The sequence below is a fragment of the Strix aluco genome, chromosome 7 (genome assembly GCF_031877795.1).
Source record: "Strix aluco isolate bStrAlu1 chromosome 7, bStrAlu1.hap1, whole genome shotgun sequence".
In the NCBI taxonomy this organism is placed as follows: domain Eukaryota; kingdom Metazoa; phylum Chordata; class Aves; order Strigiformes; family Strigidae; genus Strix; species Strix aluco.
The window spans coordinates 20,005,293-20,031,142 of record NC_133937.1 but is presented as its reverse complement, the minus strand read 5'-3'; the positions used below and the strand labels follow the sequence as shown (position 1 = coordinate 20,031,142).

The window sequence follows — 25,850 nt, the reverse complement described above, 5'->3', positions numbered from 1 at the left end:
CAGTGAAAAGTAAAAGCACATGGCTCTCAAACCATGACAGACCACGTGGGCAATGCTGACAGAGGCAAAAATTCCTCACCTACACTAACTTGAAATATTTGTGGCTTAGAATACATCCTAAAAGACTGTTTGTTGTTGTATCAGGTAATTAACCCTCAAAGCTGCCATAATAATCATCCCTGCTATCATCCTATAAAGCCATCTCTATCTGGCACCACCCAACTACTGTCAATCAGAAATGCCCTCCTACTGACTTCCCCAATCCTCCTCCTGCCACTGGGCACCCAACCATTCCTCTCTGAACAGTTCCTACTGATATTGGACTTCCAGCACAGCACACAAAGAAGCTGACAGCCTGATCCCCCTCAGCTAAAGGTGAAACTTGGGCAGAAAAGACTTGTCCAAGGTCACCTAGGTGACAGGCAGCCACCTTAAGAATTGAAAAAGGCCTCTCAGCCATAACACAGTGGTTAAGATACAAATGGTCCTACAGTCTCCACACCCCAGCATCAGTTTAAAATCTCTGTACAGCCCCTTCCCTTTGCATTGCTCTGACACTGTCCTTTCGCAGCTCCCAAACACCCTATAGCCAGACTGTTCTTGTAAATGCTTATTATAAACCCCGATTACAGAGGCAGAAGGCACAAGGACGCTAATCTCAGCTAATCATTGGTGTTTGCAAGGCGGGGTTGTTGCAGGGCAGGGCAGGGCTCAGCACATTCCTCCATGACAGCTCCCATAGTATATAAGGAAACTTCTTGTGCTCTGAGCACTTTCAAAAGCTACTGCTAAGGGCCACAGGACTGTACGGATGGGAGTGCGTATCCACATATCTAGTCAGCTTGCTCCACACAGCAGCGTTACACTGTATGATAGCGAAAAAGAGGGAAAGTCTAGGAAGGAAGTGACCTCGGACGCCGGCTGTCACAAACAGGCTCTCGGCTACCCCAGAGGCCTCTCCGCGGCCCAGGTCGAACAGCCGCGCTCCCCGCCTGCCGCTGCCCAGAAGCCGTCCCGTCGGCGGAGCGGAAACAAGCGCCAGGGCTCCCGGGGCAGAGGGGTAGGGGCAGAGCCACGGGACCTGGGGACAGAGCCGGCACAGCGACACTGGGGCGGGCAGGGCAGCAGAGCAGGCCTGGGCCTGAGGAGGACGGGTGCGAGGGGTCCGGTCCCGGGGCGCGGTAGGGCAGGGGGGCCGCGGGCGGGGCTGGGCCGGCCCGGGGGCGGCTCCCGGGCCCCTGCCCCCCGATGGCGGGGCTGAGGGGCGCGACGGCCGGGGCAGGAGCAGCCGCTCGCGTCAGGCCGAGCGGAGCGGAGGAGGGAGGGGAGGCGGGCGGCGGCCCTTACCGGCTCGCTGGCCGTCCCCGCCGCGCCGTCGACCCAAGCCCGAACGGTCCCGCAGCTGAGCCCTCGCGACGGTGGCCGCTGGGAGCCGAAAAGCGCCCGCCCGCGAAGCGCCGCCCGCCCCGCCCCGCCGCGCCTGCGCTGGCGCCAGCGTTCAGCGCTGTGGTACTGCCGACAGCCCCGGGGCCGCCGCAGGGCGGGAGCCGTCACCACCGCCCAGGGTGCGGGAGCCCGTCCCCTTGGGGGGTTTGGCCACTACTACCCTTCGGGCGTGTCCCGAAAGTGTTGAGGGGTGCTTTCAGCCTCTCCTGCCCAGCTTTGGGGCGTCTCTTCCTCAGTCGTGGCACCACGACTGGGGCCCCGGCAGCAGCCGGGGCTCAGCACAGGGCTCCCAAACCACGAGGCTCTCCGGCACCTTTCCTGTTTTTAAGATACTTGAATTTGCTCCATCCACTAGTCCGAAATGGTCCGTGCTGTAGGCCAAGGGACACACTAGCTGGAGCCAGGGTCTGCTGCCTCTGAAGTCACCCCCCTCAGAACTTTGCCTCAGCTACAGATTTAAGCCTTCCCGAGAGAGCATGCAGAAGGGAAAAGAGCATGGCTTAGAAATATATTTTCCTAAAAGCATTTTAGTTGACAGGGAAAAAATGCGCAGATGGACCTAGACCTTCTTCCCCCCACAGCTCTTCTGTTTTGAGAAACTTGCCTACATTACAAACCCATTTTTAAGGATTTCTGAGGCATGTTCTCTGCCCATTATGCCTTCCCCATGGAAAAAAAAAAAAACATTAAGCTACTGGTTAGATATGGACTGGGTGTGAAACTCCCCAAAGCAGGAGGCAGCAAACAATGCTGGGGCAGGGCAGCCATGTGGCACGCAGCACAATAAGCTGGATGGGCCTCAACCTGCCTCTGTGTAACTGCTGCATTATCACCTTACACACACCAAGGTAAGGCAGCCATTACTGCCCCGATCATTTTGATTTTACTTGAAGACTCTTACAACTCTCACAACATTGTACATAGTGCTGTCACATAAGTGCTATGGAGTGGCAATTCTTTTTCAAGTATCCCTAAGAAGTGTTTTCCCCCACGTAACACTTTGTATCAGAATTCAGTTTCAAGGTCCCCACAGCTCAAAAACTACTTAAAAACCACCCTTCTAGAGTAAAACATCATTGTCCATAATTTAAAAGCAAGCATTTCTATAACTAGAAGAGAAGGTGACAGCTTACTAAAGGCAGGAGGAATGGTGATTGTTCAACACCTCTGAAGAGGTTAGTTTTATTTACACATATTTGTATGTCCTAGTATTCAATCATGTAATCCCTTGAACATACACCTTTATAGAAACCCCTACACAGAGATCAAGCTAAATGTCCTTTAACACCTGGGGTTAAAAATCTTTATAGATTGAAAAATCATGAATCACTATCTTCAAATACCTTCTTCTCTTAAAGCACAACACTGAGTCATGTCAGGATGTTGAGAGCAGAGCACAGCATCCAGTTTATAGGAAGCACCCAGAAGAGGCCAAGCCCTTAGCCTTCTGTGATCACCCACTCCTACAGCCAAACAGTGGGGTGTTAAGACATAGCACAGGGGAGTTGGGAGAATTTTCACTATAAATCAGTACTAAAGGTATCTCCTTCAGTAACAAGGGGAAAAAATTATGTTAAGGGAAGAGCAGCACTAGAAAAATGTCAGAGCTTAATAAAATTGTATGTACAACTTTCCCAAGCAAACAGCTGATGAAGCCATAGGAGGCCCTAGACCAGTGGTTTGCAGTAAGACAGGCAGACTTCATGGGTCAGATGGAACTCCAATGCTGGTGGATGAGCTCAGGCCACACAGGAGCAACTTGGGCATCTGTGCTCTTGGGCCAAAGCCCAGGTACAGCAGAACAGGTCTGGCCAGTGTCGTACTTGCTCATCAGTCTTCTCCTACCACTGCTGTCCACAGCTCTGAGCTCAGCTTCAAGCTATACACTGCAAGGCTCTGTGCCTCACTAGTGCTCCCTACTGGTTGTGCAAGCTTCACTGAAAAAGGCATCTAGACCAGGAAGAGATCAACACTAAATCCCACTAAGGATGGACAGTTATTCACACGGTATGAGACTCCCAAGCACTGGCACTCTAGTTCAACTCCAAGCAGCACGCCACTTGGTAACAGGCAATATCTCCTACATAAACAGGCTTAGCTAGTGTTTGTGCGCAAGGTACAAAAGCTAGCAGCAGTCCTAGGACTGCACTCAGAACGTTCCCCCACAGATATTAGCCCGTTTATAAAAATGGCAAAGGTCATTCAATTTCATCGGCCATTGTTCAGACTTCTCAAACCAACAGAAGACAACTAGCACAGTAGGTATCATCGATATATTTCATTGCAGTTAGTGGTTGAACATTGAAGAACAAGCATTAACATATGCCACAGTGAACACTAGAGAAGATGGCATCCTCAGCAGAGCTGACACAGGAGAAACATAGCACTTCAACTTTCAGATTTCATAGTGTGTCACCACTGGTGGCTCTTTATTGGGGTCTCCTCCTCTCTCCAGATACAGGTCATTGAAGGGATATTGCTTCGGTCCCTACAAGGAGAGATAAAAGAGTGGCAAATTTGCCATTCACCAAGTAAATTATGGGGTAAGGGCAAAATGTCTCATCCCACCCAAATCAAGGCTTGTCATTTATAACTTATATTTCTTAAGTGCTTCAGCAGGAAAGTAAGTTCAGAGACACACTTCTTCGTATAAACTCATGTCCTTTAACAGAAACATCAAGGTGGTCTTGCATTTAATCTTAACCAACAGTTTGTGTCTCAGCATGAGGATAATGCACAAGCTGTTTGTGTATTCTGATGTATTTTTCAGAAGTACATTCCAAACGATCTAGATCATGAGATAACTGAAAACACAGGGCAGGAGAAGAGATAAAAGATCTCTCTCAATCAGATGCACACTGAGAAGGAGAATACCTAGAGCAAAGAGCTACTGTAAGAAGTATAGCTTAAAATTAGTTCCCTGACCTACTCACTATGAAGTGGAACCTGTGAGCTGAGCCAAGGCAGTCAAGAGAACAGCTCAGGCTCAATGAGGCCACAGGACATCCCTTGGCCACACCCTGGCAGCAGCAGCGTTTTGCATTCACACTCATCACTCCGCTTCAGCAAAACCACCCTTCTGGGCATTAACAGTGACAAGAAACACAGCTACTTTTCCTCCCTTTACCCAAAGGCATCACTCACCACAGGCCTGTAAGATGGATAGATCTCTCCAAGACCAAACATGATCAGCATGGTACTCAAAAAGATAAGGAAGTGTTTGCGCATGGTGTGCCACGGAACTGGAGTCGGGGATGTATCAACACGATTCCGAAGATACATGTCAAAGTCCCAGTGCATCTAAAGAACAAAGAAAAATGGCTGCACATTTACCAACAATGCTCAAACTGCTTTTATCAAGGGACCAGTGCTTTAAAGCACTCACAAAACTGCCAGAAGCTGTTTTATCTCCACCTCAGTGGAGATAAAGCCACAGAGGAGATAAGTGATTTACCTACAGTCACACCATATTGTCACTTACAGGAAAACTCAGGACTCCAAATTCCATCCTATGCTTATACCAGGCAATATGCTTAATTATAGGATAGCAGCAGATTTTATTTATATACATAATCACTCCACCTTAGATTTGTTCCCCAGCACTGCTGAAAAGGCGTAGTATTAATCAGTACCCTCATTTATGGAAGTTCAGTCACATACCCAAACAGAAATAGCAGTGTTATTTCAAACAAAGCATCAACTACCTGCCACTTGGAAGCTAGTTACTCAAAACAGGTAGAGCACCTGGCACTGTTACTCCATGACAAGCAAGGCTGGTAGCAAGCTAATGCCCTTCCTGATTGAAGCAGAAAGGCTTTTAAGCTTCTGCCTTGATGTACACATAAGGAAGTCCCAAGCATTTTCTGCCTATAGTTTCCTTTCACATTAATGAAGGCAGAGAAGCCATTAATTTGCAGCTCAAGTACTGCCTCTAGCTCCCCATCTTTCCCCTTTGCACACAGAGCCATTTGCCATCAAACCCAGAGAGCCAGACTGAGCAGAACTCAGTTGCCTAAACAGAGGCATCTGCTGACACCTGGGATGCACCAGTATATTGCACTTGGTCCCCCACTGCCAACCCCATGTGCAAGGGAACCTATACAAGGCTTCCTGTAGGAAGCACCACAACAACACAGAATCACCATGGATTTTTTCATGCGTTTCTACAGTCATTATAACATGCACTTTACTGTGGTACACTTGCTATGATGCTCTGACATGTTTATACTGTGATATATTACATACACATGCTTACATAATCTCTACTTTAGTAAGGAGAGCTCAAGTTAATTACCAAGTTCAGTAATCAGAGTTAGATTGTAGCCATTCACAGAAAGACCAGGCACTAACTGAAAAATTACTCCCACCAAGGAGTCTGAGGAACTTAAATTTTGAAAGTTAATGTAAGTGCTCTATTCATCCATTTGTCTTAAGGATATCTTGCAAACTTTCTTCAGAGAAAGCCTCCTTAATTGTATTCTATCCCAAAACAACCCTGGAGCAATAAAGCAGCAATAGCTACTTCCATTGTACTAAAAGGACTCAAATGATGGCTTCTTTGCTAAATGATTCTGAACTAACCTCTTATACTGAGTCACATCAGGCAGAGAAAATGGATGAGACTTTCCTATTCCTAAAGAGACACTTAAGTTTGTAAAGTCTCCTTCCTCAGTAAGATGTTAACAGTCCTCAGCACTTTCAAATTATTACCCTGATGACCACAGCCTAAGTTTCCCTCCAACTGACTGTCCCTGCTGGCATAGGCAACACACACCTGTGCTTGACAAAGCAGTTACACAAAGGATTAAACAGAAAGCACTAACAAGATGTGCATGTTAGTATTTAATAACAGTAGCACTGATTAGCAGCTTGAAAAGTGGTACTAGCATTCCTACCGGCTCTCCCCAGTTATGCCTCATCTCTGGCTGGTCCCACTGGTACCAGGGGTCTCTCTCATGCAGAGACTTATCGGGGAGCTTGGGATAGTCACCATACCTGTGAGAAACAGACAAAAAACCCAAATATACAAGAAGTCTGTACTAATTTAGATACATTTTGTAAGGAAACACTATAGGATAGGCCTATGGAAACAGAAGACTTCAACATTACTTTGTTTTGATAACTCCTATGTATACACACTTTTTAAAATACGTATATGGAATTAGCACAATCACTACCTTGATACCAGTCATTGTAACAAATAGTGTTACTCAAAGTGGCCTTTTTGGGCTATACTAGTGGGAAGAAAATGCAAGCTTAACTGAAATACAGAACCCTAGTTGTGCTGCATTTTGCACCTGTCAAAATATTCCCCACCATTTAAATATATCCCAAAATCTTTATTCCAGAGATGGCTTTCAGTTCATCCCTCTTAGCCTTGTATTACAACAGCCTATGAAGTGTCTCATACAGTATTTTATTCACACAAGCCTCCAACTCATTCCACTTGTTCCTATTTTAAAACACTGATGTGTGCCTTCAAAGCTCTAAGCTCACAGCGCAACATCTCCAGGCATTCAACAGGGACTCCCAGCCGGCAGCGCCTGTCCGCAGAGCCGGGAGGTGCCAGCCTTGGCCCGCTCCCCGGCTGCAGGGGCACGGGACCCCCCAGCTCACCCGAAACCGTCGTCGGGGTAGGGCTCGTAGTCCTCCACCCGCATGTTGTACTTCTTCGCGGCGGCTGCCCGCTCCTCCGGTGTCCGGGGGTACGGCCCGGGCAACAGGTCCTTGGACATCTCCGAGGCTGGCGGGAGAGCAACAAGGCAGGGTGGGCGCGGGCGCCGCCGGCAGCCGCAGCCAGGCCGGGCCGGGCAGGTCGCGCCGCTCTCGCACCCCGGCCCCCCAGTCACCGGCCCGCCGCCCCAAGGACACCCGCCCCGCCGCCGGCCGAGGCACCGCGCTTCCGTCTCCCCGCTCACCCGCCCGCGCCCCCGGGGGCGCCGCCGCGGCGGCCCGCGCCGCCCACAGCCGGGCGGCCGCCCGCTGCCAGAGGACACCGCGGAGCCCGGCCGCCGCCATCACCCCCAGCACGCAGGCGCGGCCGACGGTGGCCGGTAGGGACAGAAGAGCGCAGGTGGGGCGGGGCTGGCGCGGGGGCGCAGCGACCCCGGCCACTGCCTGCGCTGCAGGGTACGAACCCCCCGTCTAGGGCATTAATTAATCAGCCGCTGTTATTATAACATTGACATAAGAGCTAATGGACGGAAAGGCCATCGGTGCGATATTTCGCTCTGGCCGTCATCATCTGAAGCGGGGTAATGGGAATTGATGGCAGGTATTACCTTCCAGACACAGGACAGCCTCCTGCGGAGCAGCTGGGTCGATGCTCAATCGGATCGATGCCGTGGCTGGCGGCGTTATGCAAATTGCCTTCTTTTATCAGTATCAATATTATTAAAGTTAATACCCGAATGTAATCATCTTATCTCAGTGGAGCCAGGAAACGTGAACAGCTGAAATGGCATGTTAATTTAGTGATGCTATTCTTCAAATGTAAGCAATATATTATTGTAGATAAAATCGATATAAGCATTAAAGGATTTTGCAGTTTACTTCATTATGTAAACTCTGTGGTAGTTGAACTCATTTTCCTTCAGTTATTCACATCAGCCATAATGGGTAATGTCTCTATAACAATCTACATTATAAACCTTTGCAGCTCAAAAACTATCACGGACAATTTGTCATAAAAGTCATTCCTTCTAATAACAACATTAATTGCAAACCTACTAATTGAATGAAGATAGTGATGAACCACAAAAATATGTGTGATACACAGTGTGCCTGAGGTGGGGGCATAGTCGCAGGCTAGCATAGGATCCTTTCACTTATCCCAAAGAAAGGCCTCGTCGTGTTGGTTTAGGGACAGTGTCTTAATTCAGCCAACTCCCTTACAACTGACTATGCAGTAAAGTTAGTATGTCAATTAGTTATTTAATAAAGTTACTAACTCAGAGCCTAACCCTCCAGTGCAGAGGCTGCTGGAGGGAGCAGTGTTCAGTGACTGTCCCACCTCTGTACCGCGTGGTGCTTTGGGGAGAGCAGAATCGCACTGGAAGTGGGGACATTCAGTTCCCAGCTGCGCCGTGTGGGCGCAGACCTCGCTGCAGGGTTGGATCATGGTCAGCTGCTTCTTACATCGGCTCTTCATCACTGGGTATTTAGTTTCTGGCTTATGTTTGAGTCTTCCACAGATGTGGTTCAAGATTCTGAAGCATCTAAATATGTTTGCAAATATGTTGTAAAAATTTTTCTTAACCTGTACAGGAGAAGCGCTGTAGATTTAAAGGGTGAAGCAGCACTCCTTTTCCTCAAAACTAAGCGTATGAATAAATTTTGGAAGGACAGAGGAAAATAGATTACATTATTCTCACGAAGGCAAAGCTCTACACAGACAGAACAGCACATCTACCTGCTGTAAAATGAAAACCACTGACTCATAGAATCATAGAGTTGTTTGGGCTGGAAGGAACCTTAAAGATCATCTAGTTCCATCCCCCTGCCATGGGCAGGGACACCTTCTACTAGATCAAGTTGCTCAAAGCCCCGTCCAGCCTGGCCTTGAACACTGCCAGGGAGGGGGCAGCCACAACTGCTCTGGGCAACTTGTTCCAGTGTCTCACCACCCTCACAGTAAAGATTTCTTCCTTATAGCTAATCTAAATCTACCTTCTTTCAGTTTAAAACCATTACCCCTTGTCCTATCCCTACACCCCCTGATAAAGAGTCCCTCCCTCTCCACCTTTCCTGCAGGCCCCCATTTAAGTACTGGAAAGTCACTATAAGGTCTCCCCGGAGCCTCCTCTTCTCCAGGCTGAACAACCCCAACTCTCTCAGCCTGTCCTCATAAGGGAGATGCTTCAGCCCCCGATCATCTTCATGACCTTCCTCTGGATCCACTCCAATAGGTCTATATTGTTCTTATACTGGGGGACCCAGAGCTGGACACAGTATTCCAGGTGGGGTCTCACGAGAGCAGAGAAGAGGGAGAGAATCCCCTCCCTTGACCTTCTGGCCACACTTCTCCTCTTGATGCAGCCCAGGACACGGTTGGCTTTCTGGGCTGTGAATGCACATTGCTGGCTCATAATGAGTTTTTTATCCACTAATCCCCAAGTCCTTCTCCACGGGGCTGCTCTCAATCCACTCCTTGCCCAGCCTGTATTTGTGCTTGGGATTGCCCTGACCCATGTGCAGGACCTTGCACTTGGCCTTGTTGAACTTCATGAAGTTTGCACGGTCCCACCTCTCCAGCCTGTCCAGGTCCCTCTGGATGGCACATCCCTTCCCTCCAGTGTGTCGACCGCACCACACAGCTTGGTGTCGTCAGCAAACTTGTTGAGGGTGCACTGAATCCCACTGTCCATGTCACCAACAAAGATGTCACTCGTCACTGCTCTCCCCTTGGACATCAAGCTGTTGACTGCAACTGTTTGCGTGCGACTATCCAGCCAATTCCTTATCCATCAAGTGGTCCATCCGTCAAATCCAATGTCTCTCCAGTTTAGAGACAAGGATGTTGTGCAGGACAGTGTTAAATGCTTTGCACAAGTCCAGGTAGATGATGTCAGTTGCTCTTCCCTTATCCACCAGTGCTGTAGCCCCGTCGTAGAAGGCCGCCAAGTTCGTCAGGCACGATTTGCCCTTAGTGAAACTGTGTTGGCTGTTACCAGTCACCTCCTTATTTTCCATGTGCCCAGGAGGATCCACTCCATGATCTTGCCAGGCACAGAGATGAGACTGACTGGCCTGTAGTTCCCCAGGTCTTCCTTTTTTCCTTTTTTGAAAATGGGGGTTATATTTCCCCTTTTCCAGTCAGCGGGAACTTCACTGGACTGCCACGACTTCTCAGTATGATGCACAGTGGCTTAGCCACTTCATCCGTCAGTTCCCTCAGGACCTGTGGATGCATCTCATCAGGTCCCATGGACTTGTGCACCTTCAGGTTCCTTAGATGGTCTCAAACCTGATCTTCTCCTACAGTGGGCGTTCTTCATTCTCCCAGTCCCTGCCTTTGCCTTCTGTGACTTGGGCAGTGTGGCTGGAGCACTTGCTGGTGAAGACTGAGGCAAAAAATTCGTCGAGTACCTCAGCCTTCTCCATATCCTGAGTAACCAGGTCTCCCATTTCCTTCCAGAGAATGCCAAAGACCAAAATTTTCTCAAGAGCTGATGCCTCACGTGGCAGTCATTCTTGGGAAAGAGCAATCATCATTCTTTCTGCTTCCAGATAAAACGCAGAATGTCAACTTTGTCTCAGCCAGTAAACATACATTAAGAAAAAAATCCAATAGCTCCAGCCCTAGGTATGCAATTTATGAAATCTTGGTAAAATGATATAGTCACACAATGTCCATTTGTGATTGAAAGTTGGATGTTACACTAAGCAGTGCTACATATTTTTTCTTGTAGCAAATGTTAATTAAACTTATAGTTTTCAGGCACAAAACACAGCGGTATGTTTTCTGTAGACGGAGTGAGGACAACGGACAGTTTGCTGTTTCCATTAGGGACATGGCAGTGGAGCAACTCCCAAGGAGCAGCACGCATGCCCCGTCATCTACTGGTGACCTCGAGGGGAAGGGGCTGCCAGCTGAAGGCACGCAGGGTGGCACAGGGCCGGGCACTGAGGGCCGCGAAGGCCCGCACAAGACTTCACAGACGATCCTTTCTGTTATCGGTAGTGGGCTTCTCCCCGCGCGGACTCCCAGCTCTCACAGATATCCAAAAACCGTGGAAAGTGCCAAAAGGCCGAGGGGAGCAGAGGTCGCCCCCAACCTCCCCCCGCGCGGGGGCGCTGCTCGCTGCCGCCGCCGCCGCTCCTTGCCGCCCTCTCCATGGTGCCCCTCTGCCTCTCGCCTTCTCTCTCCGCTTCCGGCGTTGCCCCGGGTGGGCACCTTCCGCTTCCGGCTTTCTAGTTCCGGGTTCTCCGGTGGAGGCGGCGATGGCGGCGGCCTCCTCCTCCTCCTCCTCGTCGGCGGCCGCGGGCTGCCGGGAGGGCCCAGGGGTAGCGGCAGGGCCCGGGTGGACCGACTCCCAGTTCCGTCGTTACTCTTTCGAGACGCGGCCCATCCCTCGGCTCAGCCACAGCGACCCCCGCGCCGAGGAGCTCATCGAGAACGAGGTGCGGTGGGCAGCGGCGGCCCGGCCCAGGGACTGCGGCGGGGCCGGGAGGTTTGTGCCCCGCGGCGCGGGGGCTGCCAGCCCTGCCCGTCAGGCCGGGCAGAGCAGGGCCCGCAGAGCGGCTCGCAGCGTGCGGGGCTCTCCCGGGTCCTGGTGCCGTCCCGGCTGTAGTCACCTCCCCGTCCCGGCTCTGCCCCTCCGGGCTACCGCGCTGTCTGTCGGGGAGCGCCCGCCGTGCCCCCTCCCTGCGCGGGCTTGGTTGTTGCCCCTGTCCTGTTCCTCTTAGTGGTAGTGGGCATTTCTTTTCGGTGCCACAGCGTTGAGTTGTGAAGTTTGCAGGAAGCGTTTGCTTTAAGTGCTTTGTTGTCCGGATGGAAATCGTGGAAGTGTGTAAAACCACGGGCACGTGGTGGTTATTTTCTAAGTGAGAGTGACCACAGACGTGGAGGTTGCCTTGCGTTAGCGGCTCTTGTATCAGTTCTGACAAGCTCAATCTCCTTTTGGTAGGATTGCTAGTTGTTGTTTTTAAAAAAAAGCCTGTAAGAAGGGAAGTTGTACATGCACAGCTTGGAAACACAGCAGCTGTCATTCTTGTTTAGGTTGCTTACTAATTATAGGTGATGAGATAGGTGATGTCCTTTGTCTTCCTTCTGGGTTTTTTTTTTTTTTAGTGTAGAAGAGGTGGGGTAATGTCAGTTTTTTGATGGCTGAAGGTTATCTGTGATCCTCTGAGGAAAGAGATGAGGGCTGTCTCTGTTTCTGGATTCAGAGGTATCTTTCTGCCAGCATTTACGCCTTCATAGCTGAAGCTGGAAGTGACCAGACAGAATCTACTGTTTCTTTGCTACGTGACAGGACCAAGCAGGCCTAAAACTGTTCCCAGCTAGCGTTTGCCTAATCTCACGTGTTAGAGATTAGCTAAGCAGATAGTGGAATCTGTCCCATTGCTACCAGGAGCTTGCTGTAGAAGGAGGCCACCACTTTCCTAAATCTTCCTGTCATGTTTTGCATGTGTTTTTCCCCAGACCAAGGTATCTGATTACTGTAAATGTTTTTTCCAATTCCCCATTTTCAAAGAGAGTTTGTGTGGTTGCAGTAATAAATGTGATGGTTCTCAAGTTCAAGAGGTCCTTGAATCAGTAAACTTCCTGTTTCTCTCCAGGAGCCAGTGGTGCTGACAGATACAAATCTGGTTTATCCTGCTCTGAAATGGGACCTGGACTACCTCCAGGAAAACATTGGCAATGGGGACTTCTCAGTGTATAGTGCCAGCACACACAAGTTTTTGTACTATGATGAGAAAAAGATGGCCAATTTTAAGAACTTCAAACCCAAGTCAAGCAGGGAAGAAATGAAGTTTGCTGAGTTTGTGGACAGACTCAAAGAAATACAACAAAAAGGGAGTGCTGAGAGGTAAGTGGAGGTTTCTCCATTTCTGCAGATCTGAGTAGGGGGTAAGTTTCTCTTCAGTGAGTGTTGATGATTAAAACCTTTCAAACTTTTTTTTTATAGCCTTTTTCTGCAGGTCTGCTAGTTGACAGCAGCTTTGTTACCTGATTAAAATGTCATACCATCATTAATCAAATTGTTCACATTGTCTGCAGAGATTTTTTTTTTTTTCCTTCTCTATCCAAGGCAGCGTTTGGATAAAGAAAGCCTTAAGCTTCACTTTCTTTTGGCAGACTCTGGTATTGGTAGAGGAGCTTAGTTATCTGATGAAAAAGTACAGGCTATGGCACTTGGCCTTTTTTACAGAATACCAAGGCAGCTGGTGCTAACCGTCTCTCTCAGAAAGATGAGAAAAAGTTACATATGTGCTGTGTATTTGGTGGTGGTGATGGTCTACACCACTAACAGAGCTGAAAGTTACTGAGAGGAGCTTCACATTTATATGGAATATAACTATTAGCAACTGTACTTAAACCCTCAGTTAATTTTATCAGTCACCAGCCCTCTAAAAGGACTTACAGATGCTTAATTGTGTCATAATTGGAAGCAACTCTGTTCATGTCCACTTATTGGCTGTCCCTTTCTCTTCTTTCTCAGCTTTGGGTGTGCTTTTCCAAGAGAGAAGGCAGTCCTTAAGCTTAAAAATGCATTTTTCTTCCAGCATTGCAGACAGTAGTCTGTAATACTGCAATTGTTAACACAGATGTTTGATTCCTCTGATCCTCTACGTCTAAATGCAAACGTGGCTTTAAAGTAACTTGATACGGAAACATGCTGGGTTTCCTGAGCCCTTTTTTGCCTTCACGCACTTCTAGTAGAAGAGATAACTCTTACCACAAATGAGTTGGAATGGTGGCGTTTATTTGGCAATTATTCATGAGTGTGTTTGATATTTGATAGTGGCCAGTCTGTTTACAGTTTCCTCCTCGTGCACTGCGAGGGGGTTGTTCTTGCTCTAAAATTCTCTTTTTCCCTTGTGTCTGTTAAAGCAGAACTGAGTTCTGTTCCCTTCTGTACCAGGAAACCTTTCAGAAAACTTTGGGGACTTCTTGAAACTGTTTACTTCCACAGGTGTTTATGGTGTGTGGTGATAGACCAGAATCTCTAGGAGTTATGTCTCTTTGTTTTGAAATCTTGCTGAAGAGATGCAGAGATACATTTTTTTGTTCATGACGAAGCGTAATACTTAATTTCTGCTTGTCTCTGGGAAAATACAGGCTATATCTGCAGCAAACCCTGAATGACACAGTTGGAAGGAAGATTGTGGTGGATTTCCTTGGCTTCAACTGGAACTGGATTAACAAGCAGCAAGGGAAACGTGGCTGGGGTCAACTGACTTCTAACTTGCTTCTTATTGGTATGGAAGGTAAGGAGTTTCCTCTGGTCAGCATTGCTGTATTTCAGTTCCAGGTCTTTCAAATGGATTTTCCACTAGTTTCTTAAGTGTTCCTTCAGAGCAGGCAGTTTAAAGCTTTGAGTTGGGAGGGGACTGTTGCCACAACTTAACTTGTGTTATAGAGAGGAAACAACCAAAGGAATAGCCTGTATTTCCCCAGGGATGTACTGTGAGTGCCTGGATATAATCTGCTCATGGGAGGGCTCTGTGTGATGCTGGTAGGACTGTTTTCAGTAATTGTTAATCATGTTCTAAAACCTGTTTATTGTTTGAATACTTCAGATGCTGTAGATTTAAAATGCTTGGAGTCTGCAGATGTAAAATGCAAAAGGGTTTGCAAGTTGAGCAAAGTTAGTCTTCTGGGCTTTTCTCAGCATGTCCAACATCTACCCAGGAGGAAATGTTGATTATTCTGTGAAGCATTTGTTCTTATTTGAGCTGGTACAATGTGGTGAGGAATTCCCTTTCAATTAAGAGCTGAATTTCTTCTTGGAAGGTTAGAGGGCACTGGAGAACTTGAAGATGGATAAATCCTAAAAATATCTGGATAGAGTGGAATTCCAAATCCATGTGGAGACTGACTCATAGGCAGGTGCCTTAGAAGACAGAGGTACTACTACATTGTTGATGAGGAGAGCATTCTAATAGAAAGTAACTTCAGTAACTGGGCAAGGAACATACACAGTTTTGTGAAGTGGGATGGCCTATACTTAGTGTGGCTGTCACATCCAGTTATAATTACTTGGTAACTCATGGCTCTTCAGTTCTGACAGCAGATGTTTTTTCCCCTTTGCAACAAGTCATACTCAACTTACTGTAGTTTGTCTTTGCCACTTGTTTTACTAGTTGAGAGAAGAGAACTTCACATAAAAGCACTGCACCAACACTTCCCTAGAGATCATAATATGATCACTAAAATCCTGTTAACAGGTTATGCACAGGAACCAAGGCATTGTCTTGAACTAGTGTGTGCTAGAAAAAGGAGTGTCTTTACAGGAGCATGTGATTGTATGATCTTTTTAATGAAGATATGGGTTATCTTAATTTTCTTTAGTGAAAATACATATAAAGAACAAGCTAAAAGAGTAATATCTGAATTGGCAAACAGCCTGAAAAATGTGGTTGTGAGGGGTACAAAATGTCCCACTGTAAAGACTTGATTAAATTTAAGATCTAGTGGTGACAGTCAAGCTTCAGACTGATGAGGTGCTATTAGGAGCCCCAGTGACAAAGAGATTTGTTTACTTGTTGTCTTGCAAAACTACTAGGACTTTTTTCAAAATCAGACTGTTAGACTCCTTTCCTCTAGACTAATAATTTTTGAAAGTCCATGCTACAACTTGTCATCTAAACAGAGTGTTTTATGAAAAAGCTTCCTGTCAACATTCACTATCTGCTGTTCCTGGAAACAAGCTGGAAATCCTAATCCTGTAGACCATAAGGTGCTGAATATGGATTTAGAACGGAAATTAAGTGGAATAGCAACTGCTCAATAAAGGCTGACTGATAGTGACCAGTTTGTGCTGTTCCTCTGGTCATTTTCCTTGTTTAGTTTTCTGAATATGTGGGAGCATATTTACTGTCTTTAGCAAGGAATATAACTTGCTTCTGTCTTTCATACCTGTACACGAGAGTGTCTTGATTATCATCTTTTCTCTCTGTGTAGGGAATGTGACACCAGCTCATTATGATGAGCAGCAGAACTTCTTCGCTCAGATTAAGGGTTACAAGAGGTGTATTTTGTTCCCTCCTGATCAGTTTGAATGCCTCTACCCTTATCCTGTGCACCATCCGTGTGACAGACAGAGCCAGGTGAGAGTAGCAGATCTGTTCTCTGCCTCATGCCAAAAAAAGACATTTGTAAAGATGCTAGCTGGGAGGAAACTACACTGGAATTAAAGCTGCATACGTGTTCAGATCTGTTAACTGGTGAATACATTGAGAATAGATGAAACGACTGGTGGTGTTTCTGTTTGTGTCTGGTCCTGACTTGGAAGAGCTAGGGCTATAAACATCTCCTTACTGATAGCACAGCTGGGCTGCAGTTGCTATTTTCTCTGTTCTGTTTCATTGATCGTTCGGTCTAATACAGATTTGCTCAGAGACAAATTGCAGGACTCCTGTCTAAGTTGGAGGTACTGCAGGACTTCTCAATGGAGTTAAGACACAAATGGAAATGTAAAAGCTGAATAGGGAAGATCAGGATGATTTGATACTGAGAGCTGATAATGAGGGCTGTTATTGCAGGAAGTTCTGAGTTTCTTAATGTTTTCTTCTGTTAGGTGGACTTTGACAATCCTGACTATGAGAAGTTTCCGAACTTCCGGAGCGTGGTTGGCTATGAGACGGTGGTGGGTCCAGGAGATGTGCTATACATACCTATGTACTGGTAAGAAGTATGGTGGGACTGCACAGTGACCATCAAACAGGTTTAAAGGGTTTTCTGCTTGAAGTGTTGGGTTGGCTCTTAAGAGAATTTTGTTTTGACTTCTCCAGCAAGTGGGATATGTTCTGTGATATCTTGGGCCAGTCTGCTTCTGCTTCCTGTCTGTTGGATGCCAGTTCTCCCTGACGCTACATTATTGTGCGAGTACTCCAGTAATGTGTGCAAGAAAAGGATCTGTATTTAAGGAGAGCTTTCCAGAAGTTCTGAGGTCTTGATGATGGAGATATAGGGCAAGGCTTGTCTAGTGCTGTCTGAACTCATCCATCCAAGGTATTTCACTAAGCTACAGTGATAGTTTATTTTCTTTTTTTGTGTGGTTTCCATGCAGGTGGCACCACATTGAGTCTCTCCTGAATGGGGGGATTACCATCACTGTGAACTTCTGGTACAAGGTGAGTACAAGCACCTTCCTGCACAGATTGGATAGCTCTCTCCCAGAGGATTTTTTCAGGTAGAGGTGTATTGGCATGTGTTGCCAATATGAGAACTTCATTGCACCAAATCTTTTGCTTTAAAGCTGAAAGCTACTTTCTCCCTTTTGAGTGGTGTGTGAAAAACTGGGTGACTGGGAGAAGGTGGAATAATCTACCAATTCAGGAAGCGTGCAATGAGCTATTTTTGATATTTCAGGGTGCCCCAACTCCAAAGAGAATTGAATATCCATTAAAGGCTCATCAGAAAGTGGCGATAATGAGGAACATTGAGAAGATGTTGGGAGAAGCCTTAGGAAATCCACAAGAGGTACAAAAAAGAGCCATATAGTCACTGCTGTTGAAATCATTATGGTTTAATGCAAAACTCGAGATGCCAACTATTTGGCTCTGCAGGTGTCACAATGAGGGTAGGAGAAAGCAGGGTTGCTCTGTTGCTGTGAATGGTTCTTCCTGCTGTCTTCAGAGGTCCTTTGGCTACAAAAAGGCAAGCTCTTTAAATTATAATTCTGGAGAGGACCACTACAGACAATGGAGTAGTTGTTCTTGTATGTGGGGGAAGATGTACTTTGGCTTTTGGCACTGCCAGGAAAGTGTTGCTCTGAAACTCTCCTTAGCTTTCTGGGCAGCAGTGATACCCAGTATTTGCCAAAAAAAAAGAAACTGTTTTACCTGTTAAATCCAAACCTCTTAAATAAGAGAAATCTCTTCTACTAAGTTATGTGCTTCCCCCTTAACACACATCTCCATCCCCTCCGAATTCTTTGCAATTTTAACCAACTGGTATTTCAAAAAACCAGATTGAAGTACTAAGAGTATACATTTGAATATCTCCTGCTGTTCTGAAAGTGGAAATACTGGGTGTGAATAGAAATGTTTTCATGGTCTGTAACCGTTACCACTGTGCAGCAACTTCTCTTTAGCGCACTTGTGAGATCATGCCTCTTCCCTGAGATTATCTTACTGCCATAGCGTGCTGAACTTCCCCCAGTGATCAGGCAGTGCTGAGGAATGGGAGTGGTCTTGACTGAAACCAAAACCTTAGCAAAATCGTCAGTCCTAGCCTTCCTTCCAAGTGACCCCAAGGATTCAGTGAGTAAGAATGTTCCTTCACTGCCTTGCAAAAAGCACAACCCCTGATGACTATTGGCTTCTTCTAATAGCATTTGCTGAGAAATCACAAATATAAGGTGGGAAGTGAAAAAGTCTCAAATACTGTGTATACAGTGTTTTGGTGATAGCTAAAGTTGGGTGTTGGCAGAGAACCCTGCAATTTTGGTAGGGTGTTAGAGGGTGTACTTAAGGGTGCCCCAGAGTTTTCGCTAGGAAATACTTTGAAACTGATTCGGTGTACCTTAGGCTCAGTTTGTGTGCTGAGATCCTCTGCCCTAGGCCGCTCAGCTCATAAGGTTGTGATGCAGAGGGAGCAGACTCTGCAGCTGCCATTTCTGTGTAACTGTCCCAGCTAATGATCTGTTTTTGCTTTGAACAGGTGGGTCCCTTGTTGAATATGATGATTAAGGGACGGTATGACTAATGCCTGGCTGCCTGGGTGACTGATGTTGGAGCTGCTTTGTTCACGAGCAATGGAAGATACTGAGCGCTAGTATTGCACGCAGCACTTAACAGACTGATGGGTTTCCTGGCCCATCCCTGCCCCACAACAATAAAGGGGGCTACTGGAACTGAAAAACCGTTAGTACCCCATTCATCCTCCACTCTCATCTAACCGAACCTCCCAAGAAAGAGTCTGCACTTATTGGAAACTGGATTCATGCTCACTAACTTGTTTTTAGTCCCTCTGCCCTGTTTGCCACAACAAGGAGCATGGCTTCTGTCACTCGGATGTGTTGCTTCAGGGTTTTCAGGCATTTGAAGAAGAGTTTGGAGGAGAACCGGGAATGATCTTGTTCCTTCAGCCTCATGGGGTTTGAACCTCCTGGCTGGGTTTATGTGTTGGTGCCTGCAGTGGATGTAAGATGGGAAGTGAGAGGTTTCACAGTCCTCTGTTGTTTAGAGGACCTGTCCATGCTCAACTCTGTCACCTTTTTGTATAACAGAAACATGTGAGATGGCCTGTGTGTGATAAGCAAATGGACAAATGGTTCAAGTTATTGAATAAGACATCTATGCTTTGGACTTAGTACAGGGTAGAGATCAGAGTGGATTCATCTAGTGTGTGAGTGCCAAATCCTATGCTCTCCAAATAAAAATCTGTGTTGTAGGAGTCTAGATAAATCTCCTTTCTGACAGCTTTCTCTAGAGAGCGAAGGCTTCTCTCCCACTCTTCTGAAGCTGCAGTGTGGTTAAAAGGGGATGTAGCGTTATGAAGGGAGATGCATAAATGCCAAGGCACTCTCCAAGTCTTGAATAATTAAGCCACATTTTTAAATTAAATTCCCCAGGGGTGCCGAGCTAGACTGTCAAAATGCAGTGTCAGATAGGTACAGAGCCTTCCTTCTCCCTACCAGGGGTGCTGGCTCCTTGGAGTAACATGGGAAAGTGCCCTTTTTACTGAAACAGCAAGAACTCAAGTGTGTGTGGCTGCGCACAGGTGCGCATGTTTGTGTGATGTTGTGTGGCTCCTGTCCATCAGTTAAATCCATGCCAGTGTGTGGTTCCCTTCCTTGTACAGGCATGTGAAAGAGATCAGGGCTTTCTGTTTAAATGTGGTTAAGTTTATCTTGATCCTTTTTGTGTTCCGGGACTTGACATGGCAGGCTGGGAAGTCACAAGACCAGGGCACAGGAACCATACAAGTCTCTTTTAAGAGTCCTCAGCAATCACCTTGAAAACTCATTTTGCTTTCCTCTTCCTCCTCCTCCTTTTCCAGCCTCATATGGATGTTTTTATTTCCTGTGTGCTGCACTGCTGTCCCTGGTTTGGGGGGTGGTGCAAAGGTCTTGTGTATTTGATGCGGTTGTAATGGGTCCCAAGAGCTAGAGGTGAGAGAAGCTGTTTCACAGCCCATATATCTCATCCCAGAGAATGGTGGGGAATTTGTTCTATTGAGACTTCCCAGTGTTTTCCCTCTTGTTCTTTGGGGCTTGTTCTGACATGGGATTCTGATAAATGTGTTGAGAACATGCTGCTCAAGAAGTGCTCCATCTTTGGCCTCAGGTCCCATCTTTTGCTGGGACAGCTTATGCACCACTTGCCGGGAGCTTGTCTTGCATAACGTTGAAAGGCTTTTCAAACAGGAGATCCCAGGGGCTAGTTTTCCGACTGCTTTACAGGTCAGAACAAATGAAGTGTAATTGGCAGCTGCAGGGTCCTTGTTTAGGAAGTATGCCTGTGTCACTGAGTAGTCTGACTGCCATGTTACTAGTTGCAGACTCTCCAGAGCTGTGGTTAGATCCAGATGAAGGTCACTCAGTTGGATACTTATCAATGCTCAGCCTTCAGTTAGGTAGGGAAGAAGGGTAAGCTGCTGAGTCTGGCCAAAAGCAAGGCCTTCCCAGGAATCCTGGGCACATGCCCTTGGTTGAAAGATGCTCAAATGAAATCCCATCTCTGTGCTATTTATTCAGCACATGGTAGTCTCCAGGACTACTTGTTAGACACCATCAACTCTTGAAGCTCAGGGTGGGAGTTCGTATCCCGTGTGGAGAGAGAATGGTACTTACAGAACTTTAGGATCCTTTTTTTTTTTTCTTTATTTGCCAAAGGTCTAACTTTTAAAGTGTCTGAACAGGTTTTGCTGCACTTGACTTTGTGAAAGCTCATTTACAATGCACTGATGGACTGACTCCACCCCCCTCCCCCCCTTCCCTTTTCACCTTGTGCTTTCAATGCCCCTTGCCATGGTATTGGGAAGCTGTGTGTGTTCTCTGCTAGGGGTGTGTGTGCAGGGGGTGGGGTGTGACAAACACACGGTACCTTCTGAAGTGTAGTTCTTAAATACAACCAATGTTGAACAACAGAACTGTGTGGCTTTTATTTTGTGAGTGGCTGTATAAGGAGATGTGTGTATAAAGCTACATTTCAGTCTTTCTAATAACTCCACTTGTGTTCTTCACTGGTGAAAGCTGTTGGTCTCCAGAACTGCCTTCAAAACAGCAATACCAGTTGCATTATTTTGCATCTTCATAACTTTCCCCATACTATTTCTGTAAGCCTGAAAGGAAAGCTGGGAATAAGATGCTATCCTTGAATGCTGTCAACAATAAGTGTCGGTTGGGAGGGAACAAATTCCCCTCCCTGCTGACCTGAATGGTGTCACCATGCTCTGGTCACTGACGGGATGATGGAGCAAACTACACTATCGGGTCTAATGAGTTCTATCAGTTGCTTATCCTTTGGGATATCTTATCCTCCATTTGGTCCTTTACCTGATTCATACTTTGGACAAGGAGATTTTGGAGGGAGGCTTCCTCTGTGTACTTCTGCTGTATGTGGGTGTTGGTGTCTTCTCTGCCTAATAAAGACACAGGTTATTTTATGGTAATATTAACTCTCCAGCAATCTTGGCATCTAACCATCAGTGAAATGTTGGCTAAATCTGAACAAATTTCTAACGTGTAGTAAAATGGGGAAGAGTTGAATAGAGATTAGGGATGCTGGGGGTGGTGGTGGGAGAGAGAGACAGACAGCTGTCTGAGCCTGGGGTACCACAACTGGCATTCTCTCCTCACAGCCTTGGGGGACAGGGTGAATATGGTCGGAGTAGGAAAGACAAGTGGATAAAGTCTTCTGTGACCATGCGTGTTCACCCTTCCCTACTGTGCCTGCTGGGATCATCATCTCTGAACACTCACTTGCTTCTGTTCCACTGAACTTAGTGGTCTGTTACATCTGATTCTGTAGTCTTTCTGTTGTGCACATGCCTCTTGGGTAACATGCACGGCTGGCACCACAAAGCTCAGAAATGTCTCAGGTTGTGCAGAGAAGCAGAGGAAACTGAGAGATGAGGACTGTGTCATTTGAAAACCAGATCAAATTCGCAAGATTTTTCAGTCGTACTTTTAGTCGTCGTCTTGTTTGCTTTTATTACCTTAGGTCCTATAATACCTTTCTTCTCTTTTGTTTCGCCCAGTTCCCTGTTCCTTGAAAAGTGGGATTTTTCTAAGAAGTGACCTTTCTCTTAATCATTGTAGATCAGGGCTGCAGAATCTTTCCTATAGAAAGAGAAGAGCATGGGTTTTTAGACCTATGCACTGTTTTAATCTTGGTGATCAGGGCCAAGCTCAGTTCAGCGATCACCCAGGAAACTTGAAGTGATAAAGCAGGTCTAAGGTGAAGCCAGCGGGCAGGATCAGGGCCAGGGTTGAGGGGGTGCGAGACATAGCTGCAGTGTCGGGGCAATCTAACACAGGTGGGGGTGAAGGGGGAGACCTTCAGCATCAACTCGAGGGAAAGAGGGGCAGGCCTGGGCTGAGACTGCTGCTGCTTTTCTTTGCAACAGTTCTTATCAATGAGCAAGCTGACCTTGAACACAGCCAACTGTTCTTTAAAATCCTAGAATGGGGATGGTGTACTCAGGGTCTTGACAATCTCTTGGCAGGCCTGTGTTGATGCATGGTCAACCTATGCTGCCGTCCCAGCCCTTCAAGCAGAGCAGCAGCTGCAACAGTGGGTACTGCCTTTGCACGTGTTTTTTTTCAAAGCGCTTTTCTTTAAGCCTCCCTTCTGCTGCGTGTGTGTGCAGAGCTTCTTTGCACTCTGATGCATGGTCTTCATCTTCTGTTCCTGTTTCGGAGACAGCACCTCTCCCGTCAATGTCATCTTTCCTGGGTGCATTTCTGCATTAGTGCTGCCTAGAAGGAAAAGGAAAGAGATGCTGTTACTGTGACAAACACATGCAAAGTAAGTTCTAATTACTGCCTCGCAAAGTCAAATATTTGTTGCAAGCAGAGGACTAATTGTGGGGGGAGGGAGCGGAAGTCGAGGCTCTTGGAGTGTAAGTGGAACAGATGCCCGGACGCCTTGGGGAAACGCAGCTTTCCTCTACAAATCAGAGCTTTAAATTACAAGGCTTTTACCAACGAGAACAGTTGTGGGAAGTCGTCTGCTCTCATTTGCGTAATGGCTTCTGTCACTGGTGATTAGACACAGGATGAAGGAAAAGAAATTTGACAATTAGGAATGAGCGATCATTAATCAGAATCTTTGTTAGAAGGAGGGAAGGGGGGGAGAATATCCCGCAAACAATGGAGGCAGCCACTAGAGCCACAGTGAAGTCCATGAGATGCGTAACTGAGTGCTACTGTTGCTCTATAGAGCCCCCTCCGCTTAGGTACGGAGCAGCAGCAAGGGTCTTGGCTGGGTTGGAAAGCTTGTGGAGAAAAGCAGCTAGGCAAAATCCTTCCCGTGCTGTTCAGTGATTCTCAGCTATCTGCTTAGTAAGGTAGAGAGACATCTTGGAGCCTTCTCCTTGCTCCATCAACACCTTGTGCTTCCTTCTCAGTGCCTGGCCACAAATTGCCAGCAAAAACCAGAAACAACTTCTTAAATGTTTATTTGCTTTCCCCCCATCTTGCATGCCTTGCAGTTTCTGGTGCAGAGAGCAGGCATGAGCCTTGACTGGCATGCAGAAAGATTAGAACAAGCAATGTGAAAGCAGTTCCAGGGTCCTTTCCTGATAATGTCATTTCCTACAAGAGCAAGGAGGAACCTGATGGGCTGCATGACAAGTAAAGAAAAGAAGGCAGTTGTGACTTCTCAATGTCTGTCGTTTGCTGGCTTAGCTCATCATCCAGCCATGCACAATCCAGTATGTGCATTTGTTTGGGTTTTGTGGGTTTTGAGCAAAATTGTCGGTACACATGAAATCTGTGTTACCTGTTTTTCCTACAGCTGTCATTCAGAGTCTTGTCAGGTTAAACATTTTGGTATAGTTTACATAAAGAGGCACTGTCTCTGATTAGATCAACAGCTATAACTTGGGAAGGGGCTTGACAGACCATTTGTGGGGCATATAATATTGGTTGGTTCATCTCCAGACTTAAGCTTACTGGATTCATTGATTTCAGTGACAATTCCTGTCTTTGCAAGGCTGGGTCATTCACTTGAGGCAGAGGTCTCTGTCAGGGTGATTATTCTGTCTGTGACTGGAAATCAAAGCAGATACCTCCAAAGGGGAGAGCTGAATCCATGTTGCCTTGTTCCCAGCTGGCTCAGAGCTCAGACAAATGATAGCAGCTTGGATTTTCAGCCTCTTCCCATGGCTAGTGTTGTTCACCGCAGGAACTCAAAATGAATGAGAAAGCAGCAGATCTCAGGCCAGGGTCTAAAAGGGCTCTTCATCCAGTGCTCATCATGAGAGAAGTTAGGAGAATCATTGGTCACATTGCTTGGGGTGGGGAGATGTGTCAGGTAGTGACTTTTATTGCCTCTTAAACACGTGAGGAGAGGGCGGGTTCCTTCTCATTCACAGCAACATTTTAAAGGCATGTTTACATTTGGAGGAGTGCATCTCATACTTTTTGTGGACGGTGAGGCAGCTTGTGATGTTGTGGGGTTGCTGTCAGAATTCACCTCACACACTTGCAGTAAACCCTGAGAAAGTCCAGACTTTTGACACAGCAGGGTATTGCCCTTGCTGTAGGAAGAGTCATTGTGCTGGATGGCAGGAGCCACAGGTGTGACTTTCATCTCAGTTTTAGCTATGTTTTTTTCCTGAATAGTCAGGATTTGCCATTGAATGCCTTGACAGGGAAGACCTTTAGATGTGACTTGAAACCCCTTGGAAAGCCAGGAGGGGAGGAGAGTGTATGCTATCCCGTGCGTAGGTAATCTGTGTTACAAGATCTGCAAGTCTCTGTTCTCCTTGAGCTGCTTAAACACTGCTGGCCTCATGCAGTGAGCAGTGTGAGGGCTCTAGCTGAGCTGAAAGCAGCTAAAGGGGTGAGGTCAAATAATTTGCTTCTATAAAAGGATAGTCCCCATGCCCACAGAGAGGGCATGCGGGGTTATAACAGCATCTGAGGGGGTAATTTCTGTAGGAGAGCTTAGTACTGCAGGTGATGGACTGATTCTTCTTCAAGTTCTTCTGACAGTCTCTCAGAGGGTGCTCCTATCCATCTGTGTTTCACTGGGGTAAAATGCTTCTGGCAGCAAAGAATTACTGGTGCTGGTGGGTATTTAGGTCAAATGCCAGCCACTACAGGCTGTGGAGCTGGAAGGTATGGGGCAGTAAGGCCTTGCTTGGCATTTGAGGTAATGAACTTCTGGTCTGTCAACTCACGTGAACTGTAGAGATTTATAGAGCTGGGGAGTTGTAGGGCCGTGTTACTTGGGCTGTCAGGTCTGACACCACTCTGGCAGGGCAGACCTTAATGTTCTTTGAGCCTTGTGTTCAGGGGTGGTGCAAACCTGGGGTGTGAGCAGGGGTGGGAATCTCCAAGTGAAGTTTGGGGCTCTGAAGGACCCATTAATCTGTCAGCAGTTCACTCCAAGCACAGCCTGGGGCCCCTTGCTTCCACCTCCTCCCCAGCACAGAGGCAATCCTGTGTCTCCTGCTTTTGCTGTTTGTTTATAGCTCTCCCCATCCCATCTGTCTTTCTCTCCTCCTTCCTCCCCTTCCTTTTCCTTCCCTCTCCCTCCTCCCCCTCATTCCCTGT

The 25,850-nt window shown here is 47.0% G+C and overlaps 3 protein-coding genes across 8 annotated transcripts in view; 1 reads left to right on the top strand and 2 right to left on the bottom strand.

The window, feature by feature from the left end:
• SEC31B (SEC31 homolog B, COPII coat complex component) overlaps positions 1-1,437 on the bottom strand; it is a 37,955-nt gene extending 36,518 nt beyond the window's left edge. For all 4 annotated transcript variants that reach the window (XM_074830801.1, XM_074830802.1, XM_074830803.1 and 1 more), the window contains exon 1: positions 1,348-1,437. The gene's annotated coding sequence lies outside the window, so the exon portion shown is untranslated. The remainder of the gene's footprint in view (positions 1-1,347) is intronic.
• Positions 1,438-3,704: 2,267 nt separating this feature from the next.
• Positions 3,705-7,475, bottom strand: NDUFB8 (NADH:ubiquinone oxidoreductase subunit B8). The gene is made up of 5 exons (XM_074830799.1): positions 7,365-7,475; positions 7,063-7,189; positions 6,342-6,441; positions 4,591-4,746; positions 3,705-3,934 (listed from the first exon to the last, which is right to left on the bottom strand). Exons 1-5 carry the CDS (start codon positions 7,462-7,464, stop codon positions 3,842-3,844), a joined length of 576 nt encoding a protein of 191 aa, XP_074686900.1. The 5' UTR covers positions 7,465-7,475; the 3' UTR covers positions 3,705-3,841.
• Positions 7,476-11,354: 3,879 nt separating this feature from the next.
• On the top strand, positions 11,355-21,214 carry HIF1AN (hypoxia inducible factor 1 subunit alpha inhibitor). Of its 3 annotated transcripts, XR_012623993.1 has the most exons (9): positions 11,368-11,568; positions 12,730-12,980; positions 14,234-14,382; positions 16,079-16,224; positions 16,695-16,801; positions 17,187-17,250; positions 17,489-17,599; positions 17,686-17,776; positions 18,782-21,214. XR_012623993.1 is itself a non-coding variant. In XM_074830798.1 (8 exons), the coding sequence occupies exons 1-8, from the start codon at positions 11,389-11,391 to the stop codon at positions 18,824-18,826; spliced, it is 1,053 nt and encodes a 350-aa protein (XP_074686899.1). In that variant the 5' UTR covers positions 11,355-11,388; the 3' UTR covers positions 18,827-21,214. The 3 variants fall into 3 exon arrangements, 2 of the variants coding, with proteins under 2 accessions (XP_074686899.1, XP_074686898.1); XM_074830798.1 differs by lacking the exon at positions 17,686-17,776 and having other exon boundaries at positions 11,355-11,568; XM_074830797.1 differs by lacking the exons at positions 17,187-17,250; positions 17,489-17,599; positions 17,686-17,776; positions 18,782-21,214 and adding an exon at positions 16,909-17,165.
• The last annotated feature ends 4,636 nt before the right edge of the window (positions 21,215-25,850 follow it).